The following is a 15,374-nucleotide window of genomic DNA, read 5'->3' as shown; positions in this document are numbered from 1 at the left end:
TGACTGTAAAGTGACCTTGAGAGTTTTGAAAAGTGCTTAGAAATGACATGTTTTATTATTATTCGAAATCTCCCAGATAAATTCAGGACATTTTTGACAATGAAAGCAAACCAAGTGTCAAGCCCAGCAGAGGGCGATAAAGCAGCTTTTTACGAACTTGTCTTTTCACAATCACAAGTAATTGAAATAAATAAGTGAAATAAATAGGCAGCCGCTTTGTTTATGGGCATCTTCTTAGCATAGTGTCTTGATATCTTTTATCTGGACTTTAACCTTGCGTCTACTCAGTTGTCACTCAGTGTGTTGAGAGCCTAAAGGGAGACACAAAGTTAGTTTTTCAGGGCGCTACACTTTGCGTACTGTTGCGTGTGTATGTGGTGTGTATTTGTGTTTGTGTGTGTGTGTGTGTGTTTAATGAATGTTCACACCCCAAATTGGTTTAACCAAATTCCTTACAGGAGTGAGGACTTTGAATATACCCATTCAGAGACTTCACTCCTGCTGTTATTTGCATTTCAAGTCCACTATTTAATAATAATACTAATAATACGACTCATAGTACTACTACTACTTATAATACTAATAATACTAATACTACTAATACTACTAATACTACTACTACTACTAATGCTACTACTAATACTACTACTAGTACTAATACTACTAATATTAATACTACTACTAGTACTACTAATACTACTACTACTAATTATTATTATTATTATTATAAGAAGAAGAAAGGCTAATGCAATCCAAATGAGAAATATGTCTTGTTGTAAAAGACCATTTAGATTGTTCCACGTGAAAGCAATTCCTGCCACGGAAGTTTGTTGTTTGTACTCGTCTGGTTAAAATGTGCCTTTTGTTGCGAGGCGATGGCTTACCCTTTGAATCAAGGACTCCAGCCTTTTGACAAATTCCCGAGCGGTCGCCTTCGGATGGGAATCGCACGTTTCGCAGGAGGACTCCAAACAAAACAAAACAAAACATTGAAGTCAACTTTTTTAACTCATTCATTGCCAGGCAATGCGCAATAAATGTGTCCAATCTCGTGCCAGGGTTTTTGTCATTGTCACTCGAATTCCAGGGCCCACAGAATATTGACTTTTAGGACCACATAAACATTCAATAGAGCATTAGAAACCTTACATTCTCTTCTTTCATCAGACAGAAACAGTTAATTCCTAAATGATATGGGTCTGGAGTTATATGAGCTTGAAATGAGGGCAGATGTCCAAAATACAATGCAATAATGCAAGATTGGTTGAGATAGCGCTTTAATAACAGCTGAAGCTTGAACAAAGCGCTAACACGGACAAAAGGGAAATGCTGCCTCCTCGCGGAAGGGGGAAAAAAAACATTGGCAGAGGTCTGACCGGTGCTTTATCTGCACCAAAACAAAACCCGAACAAATTCAGGAATGGCGCTCCACGTCATATTTTTCAATTCCTGAAGAAATTCAGGAATTGCAGCGAATGAGTTAACTTGATCAAATGTTTCCGAAGAACCATTACAAGTCGAGGACAAAAACGGCGGCTCTCTTACCACATTTCCTGTTTTGCAAAAGTCCAGCGCCCTCTCCTTGGAAGACAAATGAAAAAACACTTTTTTTTAATACATCATTAGCACATCATTTATAATAACAATAACAACAACAATACATTTAATTTCTAAGCGCCTTTCAAAACTCTCAAGGTCACTTCACAGTCACAGGATCAGTTTTTTTTCTGTAGGTGAGCAGCGGCAGCCACTCGCGCCAGCGTTCACTCAACCCGGTATAACTCAAATAGATAGAAAGCTAGCCAGCTGGCTAATAAATATCCAGCCAGATAGCTCAGATAGCTAGCTTGGTAGATAGCTAGCTAGCTAGCTAATAGATAGACAGCTAGATAGATAGCTAATAGACAGCTAGATAGATAGCTATCTAGGTAGTCAGCTAGGTAGCCAACTAGATTTACTTTGCTAGGGAATGCTAACTACTTGCTAGCTTCGTACTTACGGTGATGGGGTGCTTGAGGCTGCGGTAAAGTTTATCTTGCTTTCTTTCTGTCACGTTGAAGTGCACCTGCAAGCTTGCCCGGAAGCATCGTAATGCTGAGAGAGAGCAACAGTCCTGAACAAACAAACAAAAAAAAAGAAATACAAATCACCAGAAGAAATAGATTTGTTTGTAAATGTTTACTTGAGTTGACTCATCACATTTTGAAGTAGTGAGCGAGGTTTGTTTGCCTCAATTGTGAAAACGACAAATGATTACGACTTGATCTTGGTGCTTTTTGCTATCTTTGTGACTGCTTTATTTCCACTGTTTTTAAAGGGCTACATTATTATTAGTATTATTCTCATTTGTTCGCTATTTGCTATCTATTAGCTCTTGCTGGCTAGCTAGCTATCTGGTTGGCTTGCTAGCTATCTATTTACTATCTAGCAGGCTGGCCATCTAGCTAGGTATCTGTTGGTTATCGATTGGCTAGCTAGCTAGCTCGCTTTCTATTTGAGTTAGTTCCGGGTTGAGTGAACGCTGTCGCGTGTGGCTGCCGTTGCTCACCCGCAGAAAAACTCAGCCTGTGATTGAAAAGTGACCTTGAAGATTGAGATTTGAAAGGCGCTTAGAAATGAAATTTATTATTATTATTATTATTATTTATTATACATCTCCCCGTTTAGCAAGTGGCGGGCCGTGCATGTCACTCCTAGGCCTTCAGTAGTGCTATGTCTGACTACACACACGTCCACTAGAGGGTACCGTTGTCCAGGAAATAATGTGACTTGAAGAAGCTTATTATTATTATAATTACTTGTCCATTTTAATAATAATACAACAGTCTTAATTCAAATAATTGACTTGCAAATATGGTTGCCCGTTTCATAGTCACATTTTAGTACATTTATTTCATTTAGTACATTGTATGACTTCCATCCATAAATGTTTGTTTCCAAACGACATTTGAAGAAGGACTAATCGTTTCCAAGTGTCTACATTTTCTTGATTGATTTGTTTTGAGGTTTCATGACAGTCACTCGCGTAACGTATTGTCGGCAAGCGCAATGGTTCAATGCGGCTGCGACCCCCAAGAAAGAAGAAGACTTACGTGAAGATTGCGCGGCGGTGTGTTCACCGGCAGCTCATTGCGCTGCAACGAAACAATGGCTTCAATGCAATGCTTCAATGTGCTCAAATTACTGACGCTAACTCCAGAAAGTACAATCATTTTCAAGAAACAATTAGCTCATCACGCCACGATGACCTCGCTTCCATTCATATATATACACACACACACACACATATATGTGGATGATGCGGATATGTATATGTATGTGTCATAAAAGAACGGGGCTGGCTTACCTGTAGTGAGTCTTTGACATGAGTGAGTTGCCTGGCGACTTCCATCAATTTTCTCCTTTCCAGCGCGACGTCGGCGCCGCCGCCGATGAAGCAAGCGCAGCAAAGTGCCGCGAGGCGCGCCAAAAACACTTTCATAGTCACGTCCCGGTAGATGGCAAAAACTGCGTTTGTCTGCAAGTGACAGTGGTCGCTCACGTCGCCGGGCCTTTTTGGTTTTTATACGCATCCCGGGGGGGGGGGGACGTTGGAAAACCTCCCATCGAGAGTTGGAAGAAACTCCTATGACTCATGACTTTTTGCTGGCGTCCAGAGTCGCCATCCGTAGGTGGCCAGCGGCGTTTTCCAACGCGCTGACGTGCCACTTCCCGTTGTGGTCACTACGGCGTTGCGAGACGTCGTCAAGTGAGACTCTCAATCTCATCGTCTCACGCGGAAAACTGTGTACAAAAAAAAAAAAAAAACAACAACCCGTTTTATGGTGAGAGAATACATTCCAAAAGGCAAATGCGACGGGTGAAAATGTACCCGGAGAGTGACCCCAAAAGAAAGCCAGCGAAAAACGTCAGTCGTTTGTCTTCATTGAGGCCATTCTGGGTCAAATTTGATTGGTCGGCTTGACTGCATTTTCGATTGCATTTCGGCGGACATCACTTCTTTGTCAAATTTGGCAATACATAGGCCGGGCCGGGCCGGGCCGAATGCCCTCATCAATACCCTTGCGTCTCAACTGTACAATAGATTGACTTTTTCAATTACCGTATTCTCCGCTGTATATGATAGCCAGATAGTCGACAGCTTCGATAGCTAGACAGCTAATAGCTAGCCAGCTAATGTATAGCTAATAGCCAGATAAACAACAGCTAGCTAATAAATAACTAATAGATAGCCAGCTAGCCAACAGCTAGCCAGCTACCAGTTTCCATACTAGCGCTTTGTTACATCTTTAGCTGTTGTTAAAGTGCTATATGACCCAATATGGATGTATTGCAATCTATATCTATCTATCTATCTATCTATCTATCTATCTATCTATCTATCTATCTATCTATCTATCTATCTATCTATCTATCTATCTATCTATCTATCTATCTATCTATCTATGTATTTGAATCCACTGAATTGCTGGGCCCAATCAAATCTCTCACGTGATGCGTTGCATCCATCTTCTCTGAAATCCAAGTGAATATCAAGCGTGATTGGACATTATTGTCAATCATGCATCCCAATCACTTTGCAAATTCAGAGAACGAGACGGAAGAAGGTGGGACACCAAACGAGACAGATACCGAGAAAAGAGAAAGCGAAAACCCATTACGATGTCCGCTCTTGGCGAGTCAGCGCAAAAGGGAAGAATTGAGTGGGAGTTCCTTCCAAAATGCGCCGCAGTCCCTTTTCTTTGCACGCGCAACCAAAAAAAGGACACTTTCACAACAATGTTCTTGTTCCACATTTATGCACAGCACTTGCGAGTGTGTGTGTGTGTGTTTGTGAAAGGACAAGCGACACCTCCGGACGAGTTGCGTCCATCATTTGTCAAATCTCTTCAAATGACTTCTACGGAGCGTATTTGACTTTGTTTGCTCTGAAAATCTCGTGGCGTTGATGGCGAAATTACAAGGAAAACACATAAATAACGCCATGGTGAATCGTTGTGTGTTGCACCAAGACTACTATTTGATACTAGTTGACACAAATTCCCAGCGGACAAATCAGCCCATTTCCAATGGAGCTTGGGCGCCATCTTGTGCATTTTCTGGCGGCTACATTGGAGTCCAGACGGCTCCAATTGATTCGCAAGGACTTCTTTCATCACTTGCAAACATGTATGCTTTCCTCTTCAGAACTATTTGACTCGTATTCCAAACTGGATGAGTAACAAGAAAGCATTTTTTTTCCGAATCTGAACTCTCTGAAGCCATTGTTTTGATTCTGGAGCAAGGCAGTTTGTGAAGGTGTATCCTGGCGTGATAAGGGGGTGGGACATTCTGAATATCCCTAGTTCCGAGCTCCTTTTGTGGCAGTTTTGGGCACTTGAAGTCCTTTTTATTAGTGTTTGACATATGACTAAAAATATCATCCTGCGTGTTTTGGCTATTTTAGATGCTATCAAACGTTTTTCTGATGTCAGTTAGCAAACAACAACAAAACAAAAAATGGCGTCGCTTGTCCTTTAACTAAATTTGCTTCTTTAGCTTCACGTCTGTGTAAGCTCTCAGTTGTACAGGAGTGGTCCATCTTCTTTAGCTGTTTTAACAGAAGTACGTCATACGTGGCGCAGATCACGTAGCAATATGCGCTAATGGTAATAGACTCTCGTCAGTGGCTGTGAAAATGCGTCAAGGGCGTGGCCCTGATGCATCCCTGGTCTTTGACACTTTCCCCAAATGACTCCTTTCATCCATTTCTGCTGATATGACAATGTTCAAACACGACACCGGTAAACAAAAATGGTTTAAAAGTCTTTATTTGCCAAAGCACCAATTAACAAAGTAGCAAGAGTGTTTAAAAAAAATGAAAATACATGTTTTTCAATAAAGGTTAGTTTTCTTCATGATCCGCAAGAACTCTTGCTCGTTGACTTCCCCGTCACCGTCTCGATCCGCCTCGTCGATCATCTCCTGCAAAACCACACGTTTTAGTTCCACTCGATGACCGTCTGCAGACGTGCACGTTCCACCCACTGGTGAAAAGGATGCTTTGATCCTCTCCTCTTTCATGCGACAAAGAGGTTATAGAAAAGTGCCGAAGATTCAATGAGTTTCTGTATTTGTTGTTTTGACTTCAAGATGGCTTTACAGCAGCTCCTGTGTTTTGTTTTTCTACTTCTTCCTTTCCTTTCATAACTCCGCTGCCGTGAAATGTAAATGTCTCCACCGCGAGACTAATAAAGGCTAATCCAACCCAATCACCGGACATTATTAGCGGTCAGTACACTGATACCTTGGCTTACAAACTTAATTGGTTCCCAGAAAGTGTGTCTTCCAAACATTAATTTCCCATAGGAAACCATCAAAATGAGAATAATCCGTTCCCAGGTCTACATAAAACATTATTTACAACTAAATACTAATTACCTCAAAACTACACAAAATATATCTTTTTGTTTGTATAATAAATGCGATTGTATTGTAATGAAAGAAATAAACTACTCTATAATAAAGTCATTTGTTTGACCTTTGTGGTGGTCGTCGATGGCTTGATGGAATGGATATCTTTTTGCGTCAAGTGTCTCAAGGAGCTCTGGGTTGTACATTTTAGAAGTTGTGATATTGCAACAGATGCAGGCACTAGAAACTTCATTCATAGCTGCTTCCCTTGCTTGTATGTTCTCTTCTAATTGTACAGATGGCTTGTGCGGGTTATTTGTGGAGCCTGATTGATTGGATATTTTAACCTTGCAGTCGACACAATGCATAAAGGTGAAACGAGTCCAAATTTCACAGTGTTTTCAATCCATTTTCTCATCATTTCACTTTTGTCACCTTGTTAGGAGCTCCAAGAACCAACTCGTTCGCGAATGACACATCACTCATTGTGGCGCTCTGTGTGTTTGCCGAAAAATAGTTTGTATGCCAAGGTGATTTTTTTTTTTAACAAATGTAACGTTCGTAAGGCGAAACGTTTGTTAGCTAAAGTGTTCGTAAGCTGAGGTATCACTGTATAACAAGAGCTTTGTGCCTTGAAGTAAATGGGTGACCTGTGTGTTACCTGCAGTTCTTCATCGGTGAGATTCTCTCCCAGTTCCTTGGCCACTCTTTTCAGATTCTTAAAGGAGATTTTTCCCGTGCAGTCGTCATCGAACAATTTGAAGGCCTTCATGATCTCCTCTCTGGAGTCCTTCTCTCCCTGGTGGAAAGCAAGCATCATTTCACAGCTCGCTACACGGGATTGTCAAAAAGTGTCTGCAGAGTCCAGTGGTGCATTCGGGTGCGCTCAGTTTGGTCCAGAACACATTTACGCTTGCAAACCGAGGCATTAAAAAAAAACGGATATTTTTGTTTTTTGGGTCGAAAATTGATCGAGAACTGAGACATTCCTATTAGCCATCGATTAGCTAGCTAGCTAGCTAGATTTTTTTGTCCATCTTTATCATTCACTTTGTTGGCTCAAAGTAGTGCTAGCATTAGCATATAATATATTTCCTCTCTTCACTTTTTTTTTATTTATCTAGCTAGCTACCTAGCTAGCTATCTATTAGCTATATATCTATCTTACTATTTGCTATCTATTAGCTATATATTATCTATTAGCTGTCTATTAGCTAGCTAGCTTTCCAGCTATTTGAGTTACTTAGCTATCTATGTAGCTAGCTATTTATCTGTTTGCTATCTCTAGCTATCTAGCTACATAGCCAGCTACCTATCTATTAGCTATCCAACTATATCTATTAGCTGTCTATTAGGTAGCTTTCTATCTATGTTACTTCCGGGTTGAGTGAATGCTGGCACGTGTGGCTGCCGCTGCTCACCCACAGAAAAACTGATCCAGTGACTGTAAAGTGTCCTTGAGAGTTTTGAAAGGTGCTTAGAAATGAAATATATTATTATTATTATTATTATTCGCTATCTTGCTGGCTATCGAGCTATCTAGGTAGATATCTATTAGCTCTTTGGCTATCTGGCTATCTACCTATTAGCTACCTTGCTTGATATTTGCTATCTATTAGCTATCTTCCTGGCTGGCTAGCTATCTATTAGCTATATTGCTATCTAGTTATCTGGCTAGCTTTCTATTTATTTGAGTTACTTCCGGGTTGAGTGAACGCTGGCCGGCGTGTGCTGCCACCGCTGCTCACCTGCAGAAAAACTTATCCTGTGACTGTAAAGTGACCTTGAGAGTTTTGCAAGGCGCTGAGAAATGAAATTTACTATTATTATTATTATTATTCAAAATGGTTTATCGTTGGCGGTCTTGAACAAACCATTTTCATGGTCATCATGCTGAGAAAGTCACTGTAGTCGATGGTTCCGGAACCTTCTTTGTCAATGTCAGCAATCATCTTCTTGATTTCTTCCTTCTTGGGTTCGAAACCGAGCGCTCTCATGGCGACCTGACGCCGCCACAAAATGAAACACGACAAAGATTAGACAGACAGCAGGATACTCATGAACACAATTAATAGCAACGTTTAGTGTTGTCAAAAGTTACGCTACAGTTGCAGGCTATATTCCACCACGATTGTTTCTTTCCAGGGAAGCGAGTGAGCGAGCGCACTCTGTACTCGCAGTGGCATCTCATTGCCTTTTTGTGAAGTACGTCATGGTTTTTGGTGGGATTTTCCAAGCTATGCAGCTTACACGTTTCCCTCCATCTTGAAATTTCCCAATACGACAATGAGAAAGGGGGGAAAAATGGATTGAAGTTGATGCTCTTTTTGCTAACACTACGGTTTATAAAGGTGAGTAAGTTGTATTTTTATAACTCATAGAAGTGGTACAATATATATTTGTCTTCATAACTGCCAAGTTTCAAGCAAAAAGAAGCATTAGCATCTATATTTCTAGAGCTAGCAATTTTCTTTCCTAGTATTCAGTGACGGCCATTTTGGATTCCTGACGAAAATTTGCCTGCATTCGATCGTTGATATTTGCTCATTTATATTTTGAAACTTTTCCTGTGTTTCCTCTTCTTGTTTAGAATTTCAAAAGCTTCCCAATGGTACCTTACTCGTTAAAATCTGCCCAAAATTAAGAAAGTTAGGATTGTTTAAACTGTAATAAAGAACAGATGTTCATTGTTTTCATTACAGGCAGAAAATCCCCTCATATTTCCAAAATTAAAAATGCCATTATTTCCTTCTTATTTGTCTTCTTCCTATTCTTTTCGGCTTTTCCCTTGACGGGGTCGCCGCAGCGAATCAGTAACCTCCATCTTCAGAGGTTTGATCTGCATGTTTGTTTTGGCCCAGCTTTTACGTCGCATGCCCTTCCTGACACAACCCTCTGTATTTATCCGGGCTTGGGACCGGCACAAGAAGACTTATGTCCCTTTGTGGCTATTTGTCATAGAACAATAATCTATACATCGTTTGTAAAGCTATTTAAATGCACTTTAATATGGCAAAAAGAAGCATCAGCATGTATATTTCTAGAGCTGGCAATTTTCTTTCTTAGTATTCAGTGACAGCCATTTTGGATTTCTGAGGAAAATCTGCCTGCATTCGATCGTTGATATTTGCTCATTTATATTTTGAATGTATTTATTTAGAATTTAGATTTAGAATCTTTTCTTGTTTAGAAATTCAAAAGCTTTCCAATGGTACCTTACTCGTTAAGATCTGCCCAAAATTAAGAAACTTATGATAGTTTAAACTAAAAGAACTCTCTCACAGGTTTTCATTGTTTTAACTCTGTAATTACAGGCAGAAAATCCCATAGAACAATAATCTATACAATTTGAAAGCTATTTAAATGCACTTTTATATGGTATTATAAAATGTGTGATGAAGTATTATTGAAATAACATTTAGCTTGAAGTCAATCTCAAAGCTGTATATTTTAAAAAGTCCGATTTTATAAAGTTAGGAGGGGGGGGGGGGTTAGGCACACTATTTCCACAAGGACACCTTGAGCTCTTTGACGTCAATCTTGCCAGTTCCATCTGAATCAAAGAGGTCGAACGCCTCCTTGATTTCTTGCTTCTGCTCTTCGCTCAGCTCGATTTTCGAAGTGGCTTTCTTCTTTTGGCTGGTGGACGGGGCTGTTTTTCTGTAAACGGTCGCCTTGACACACACACACACACACAAAACGCAATCAGTGAACGTTGCCGTAACTTTACACGTCGACTCCATTTTGATCCCTCAAAATAGGCTCAAATTAGCGTGCACGTGCTACACACAAAAGCACGCGTTAACACAAAGAAATGTGAATTTGATTTTTAAGTGCGTAACGAATAAAAGAGCGTTGTAAACAATTTGATACCATTGCGGTGGTTTTCGGTGGTCAGGAAGTGGTTTGTAAATTGAAAGATCTCCAATCGGGAGCAATCCCGGAAGTAAACAAACACGTTCGTCTTTGCCGCTCGCAAGTCCTTTTCGCTCTACTTCCGCCTTTTTTATCCTCCAAAATGCAACAAACGCATCGTCCGATGGCACTTTGTAGTCGAAACGATAGTTACGCGTATGGAGGTCAGTCGCTGACGTCTTGGGTAACACGTTAGAATAAAGCAGCTCGTTTGTTTGACTTCCCCAAACAAACCTTTCGACAAATAAACCTATTTATTCGTTTCTACATCGAGAACCAATAGAATCACTTCTACGGCCAACGGTCATTCCTATAAGCCAATTACAAATGGAAGGAGGCGGGACATATTGTTGAGAACCATCCTTTGTCTCCATAGAAACCACGAAATTAACGCAGCGACCGGTCCCCCGAGGGCCTTTTGGGGTTATGAGTTACGCAAATAAAACCCATCTACTGATAAACACCCCGTTGCTTGAATTATTGAACTAATGTCAATTGTTAAATGTGTTAATATTTTTTTTCATAACAAGTGGGAGGGCTTTAACGTGGTCCGCCAATTGCTGTGGACTCTCCTAGTTGCCGTAGCAACGCGTTAAACAGCACATGCGCACTCGATACCAGAAGCGAGAAGCCCCAAAATGGCGGAGGAAACAAACACGCCCGAAAGAAGGTATTTATTTTCGTTCGTCATTGAACAGTTCTTCAAGATTTTTCTTGTAATATGTCCCGCTGCTTATTTCGCCGTGCACGTGCTTAATTGTGTGCAACTTTAGTAGTCAAAAATGGCCCTTAATTCTTCGAAATACGATGTTAAACCAGCCGATCACCTTCACCAATTTCCAATATAATGCAATGGTCTTTGTTTCCAAAATGGGAAGACTCTTTGGTTTCAGGTATGTGGGGAAATTAAACCGTCACTTTCAAATTTTCCGCCATATATTCACAAATCACGGGAATTCATCTATCAATTATATCAATAGAATCACTTCTATTGCCAACGGGCATTCTTGTAAGCCAATTGCAAATGAAAGGAGGCGGGATATATCGCTGAGGACCCGCCTTTGTCTCCATAGTAACTACGAAATTAACGCAGATGATTTTATTTGTTTAATGGTGAAAACTTTAAAACGCATTCCACCGTGATCACAGTAACAGGGTAGCAAATCATGATTTATAATAATAATAATAATAATAACACATTTTATTCATAAGCGTCTTTGAAAGCTCTCAAGGACACTTTACAATCACAAAACAGGGACATAAATAAAACCACAGACAAAATTATCAATAAAGCTCATACCGTGTCCTTTTTGACCACAATAAATGGGGGATTACGATATTTTCTTTTCTAATACAGTGAAACCTCAGCTCACAAACTTAATTGGTTCATAGAAAATGTGTGTAAGGCTAAAAGTTCGTCTGCCGAACATTTATTTCCCATAAGAAACTATTAAAATGAGAATAATCTGTTCCCAGGTCCCCATAAAACATAATTGTCTACTAAATAAGCCTTAAAACTACACAAAATATACCTTATTTTATGTATAATAAATGTGCTATTGTATTGTCATGAAAGAAATCAACTTTACTGTATAATAAAGTTGTTTTATTGACCTTTGTGATGGTAATTGATGTAGTTGCCTCTTGAAGATATCCAAGTGAAGTTGCCGTGCTTTCTCGGCGATCATACCCTCACTCACACCGTCCCCTGCTAGCTGCTTTTTATTAATCCACTCTAAGAAACTCACTTACGACTCAAAGAAAGGGGGTGACGAAAACTAGTCCGCCAGCCCCCTTGGCGCTGTTCGTCCATGTGGTTTGGTGTTCTTCCGCCGAAAACAAGTCTGCCATCCACCGTGGCGCTGTGCGGTTTGGTTCATCCGCCGAAAACTAGTTTGTCAGCCAAGACTATATGCTCGCCAATTTAATGTTCGGGAGCTGAAGCGTTGGTATCACTGTACTCTTTCAGGGGAAAAAAAACAAACAATAATCAAGGTCGGACCGTGTCAATTTTAACGGCGATAAACGGCAGATTATTCTTCTTGTCTTTTCTAATAATTTGAAATGATTGATTGATTATTAAACACAGAATCAATCTTGGACCGTATCTTTTCATTTTCAGGCTCGAGTCGTAATTCTGTGCAGCATGTTATTAAACCAACGGCAGCACGTGGGACTGCAGAAGCTGTCCGCAATTGCCGCCGTCGCACATTCCACTTTAGGACCCTTTAAAAAATACACATTTATCCAAGATGACACTACGGGCGAATCCACCCTCGCCAGCTCGTGTTTGCGCATCCTGGACAACTTGGACGTGGCCTCCTGCGCCGTCAGCCAGCTGGTTCACGAAACAATTCGGGCTCACCACCAAGTTTACCGCACGGGAACCGGATGCCTGCTGTTTTTTGCCGGAGCGTGGAGTCGGCTAGCGTTAGCGTGCTTGCAGCAGGGGATTCCCGCATCTCACGTTGTCGCCGCCATGATGGAAGGGCTGGACTCGTGTGCGGACGTTTGCCGGAAAAGCAGCGTGTCGTTGGATGCCCTGAGCGCGTCGACCCGGAAACGAGTCGCCGAGGCACCTTCAGACTCCAAAGTCGTCAAATTAAAAAGGCAAATGAAGCTAAGTCGCCATTTTTGCGCCACCCGACCTGAAAGTGTTTTCAATCCGAAGCCCCGTCTTTCCGATGCGGCACACCTGGCAACCGGCTTGAGCCACGGTTGCGACCGCGCCATGCGTTTAGTCATCCAGGCTAGCGCCATGCAGTCAGAAGTCACCCCGAATACTGCGTTTGACGTCACAAAAGTGAGCACTTGCGTCTTCCCGGGTTTCCCCGAAGATCACGCCGGCGTTTTTTCGGGTTGCGTCGTTCTTCTCGATCCGGACCAGGTTTCTGTGGCGCATGATCTCAAGGACAAACCCTTGAACGTTGTTCTTATCAACGGCGATTTTTCGCACTCTTATCGTCACCTCGGTTTTCACTCTCTCGCGGGTATCCGGCGTGCCGGCGACCGATCGACGATGTCCGATGTGACTAAAGAGGAAGCGTGGATGGCTACCATCCTGGACCTCCTGTCGCGCTACCGAATCGGCTTGGTGCTCGTCAGCGGGCTCGTCAACGCTTCAGTCGTTCAACGCTGTTCTCAGCGTCACGTCCTGGTCGTTGGAAAAGTGAGAGCGTCCATTTTAAAAGAAATGGCCGCCGCCACCGGAGCAGTCGCGGTGACGTACGTCACGCAGTTGAATCAGGGTTGCGTTGGTAAAGGTATCCGGGTTAGCATATGGAGGGAAATGGGAACCCATGAGGGGGCGCCGTTAACCGCCATCAATGTTGACATCGGCGGGAACACCCGTCTGGTCACGGCGATTATTACCAGCCCCGTAAACGGGAAGTTGCAGAGTCTGGAAGACCGATTTTGGGCTTGCGCCTATCGCGTGGACCATGCGCTAAAAGATAAAGCGGTTCTGCCGGGTGCCGGAGTCACAGAGTTGTTTTGTATTCGGCGTCTGACGAAGAAAATGGACCTGGAGAATTCCGGCGATGGCACTGGCGGGTCTAACCCCTACCTCGGTACCGTCCTGCGCCTTCTGGCCGACAGTTTTACAGACTATCTCGCTACTGTGATGGCAAACTGCACCGGGATTTCGCAAGTCCGAGCCAGGGCGGTGATCAATCAGAAATTGCAGGACGTTCACAGCATTTCCACAGAGTTCTCACAACTCCTGTCGGACTCCGATGAGGACGTTCCGCCGTCTCAAGTGTTTGACAATCTTAGCGTCAAGCAGGAGTCATGGCGGAAGGCCTTGGATCTGGTTTTGCTGGTCCTGCAGACGGATGCCGAGATCATTACTGGGGTGGATGAAAGCAAGGATGGCAATCCTTCGGGATTTGTGTTTTTATGACGACAAGAAGGAAATTGGTGTCTTTTTTTTTCAATGTAGACCAGTTGAATCACAATCACAAAGCCTTTAAAGGACAACCGACGTCTCGGGACAAGTTGTGTCCATAATTTGTAAAATGGCTTCAAATGACTTCTATTGAGCCTATTTGACAAAGATTCCACCGCATATTTAAGCTCTATTTTACCTTTTAAGACTCGCGCTGAATATTCCGGAAGTCTTGTTTTTGACTTGGTGACAAGTTCTCACGTTACGTCACTGAAGGAACGCCCCTGACCGAAAAAAAGGACTCATTGTAGCAGTCATTCCATCACGTCAATGCATTTCCTGGACTTCGTTGGGTCTGAAAACTTCATGTAGCACCAATAAGAGGCAGAAGAGAGCGACAAAGCTCCATGTAAGGCATTAATCAGCCTGTGGAAACGGGCTGATTAATTCCTTCCACGGAGCTTTGTCGTCATTTTCTGCCTCTTTTTGGTGCTACATTTCCCGCCCCCAGATACCTGAAAATGCCACGGAATAAATTCTTGAATCGATTGCAAACATGTCTGCTTTCCTCTTCAGAACTATTTGAATCATATTCATAACTGGATGAGTAACAAGAAAGCATCTTCTCCCAATCTGAAGCCAGTTTTGATTCTCCAGCAATGCAAGACGTATTGGCGTGACGTCACGAAAGGGGGCGGGACTTTCTGAAAATGCCCAATTCGCAGCTCAATTTTTGGCAGATTTTGGACACTTGAAGTCATTTTTATTGGTGTTTTGCATTTGACTAAAAATATCAGCCTGCGTGTTTTGGGTATTTTAGATGCTATAAAACGTTTTTCTGATGTCAGGAAACAAAAAAGTGATGTCACTAATATCGATTTATGTGTGAAATGATGTAAATCACACACAATGTATTTCCACATTAAACCACTAGAGGGTGCTCTAGGCTTGTTTTCAGAGTCTCAGCGTTTCTGATTAAAAAAATGACGATGATTATGATTTGAGTGACGGAGAAGAGGAAGCGTCCGGGATGAAGCTTTTATGAGATGATGTGATTTAAATGCCATTGATGGTTTGGTAAAATTGTAAGCATGTTGTTTATGCTACAGATGTCTGACGAACTCTTAACCCGGTCGCCGGCAGAAACGAGTACACACGTTTCAATATTATTGTTTTTTCA

The 15,374-nt window shown here is 41.9% G+C and overlaps 3 protein-coding genes across 3 annotated transcripts; 1 reads left to right on the top strand and 2 right to left on the bottom strand.

Moving 5' to 3' along the window:
* Positions 1-284: 284 nt before the first annotated feature.
* Positions 285-3,481, bottom strand: il21 (interleukin 21). The gene is made up of 6 exons (XM_089018811.1): positions 3,347-3,481; positions 3,093-3,134; positions 2,000-2,113; positions 1,546-1,581; positions 885-965; positions 285-311 (listed from the first exon to the last, which is right to left on the bottom strand). Exons 1-6 carry the CDS (start codon positions 3,479-3,481, stop codon positions 285-287), a joined length of 435 nt encoding a protein of 144 aa, XP_088874937.1.
* A 2,313-nt stretch (positions 3,482-5,794) lies between these two features.
* cetn4 (centrin 4) lies at positions 5,795-10,552 on the bottom strand. Its single transcript, XM_089018802.1, has 5 exons — positions 10,267-10,552; positions 9,912-10,067; positions 8,268-8,396; positions 7,055-7,192; positions 5,795-5,964 (listed from the first exon to the last, which is right to left on the bottom strand). The coding sequence occupies exons 1-5, from the start codon at positions 10,267-10,269 to the stop codon at positions 5,875-5,877; spliced, it is 516 nt and encodes a 171-aa protein (XP_088874928.1). The 5' UTR covers positions 10,270-10,552; the 3' UTR covers positions 5,795-5,874.
* Positions 10,553-10,938: 386 nt separating this feature from the next.
* Positions 10,939-15,145, top strand: bbs12 (Bardet-Biedl syndrome 12). The gene is made up of 2 exons (XM_089018788.1): positions 10,939-10,978; positions 12,431-15,145. Exon 2 carries the CDS (start codon positions 12,455-12,457, stop codon positions 14,207-14,209), a length of 1,755 nt encoding a protein of 584 aa, XP_088874914.1. The 5' UTR covers positions 10,939-10,978; positions 12,431-12,454; the 3' UTR covers positions 14,210-15,145.
* The last annotated feature ends 229 nt before the right edge of the window (positions 15,146-15,374 follow it).

The sequence above is a fragment of the Hippocampus bargibanti genome, linkage group LG02 (genome assembly GCF_051943395.1).
Source record: "Hippocampus bargibanti isolate YZ-2025 linkage group LG02, ASM5194339v1, whole genome shotgun sequence".
Taxonomy (NCBI): Eukaryota; Metazoa; Chordata; class Actinopteri; order Syngnathiformes; family Syngnathidae; genus Hippocampus; species Hippocampus bargibanti.
This window is presented reverse-complemented; position numbering and strand designations above follow the sequence as displayed.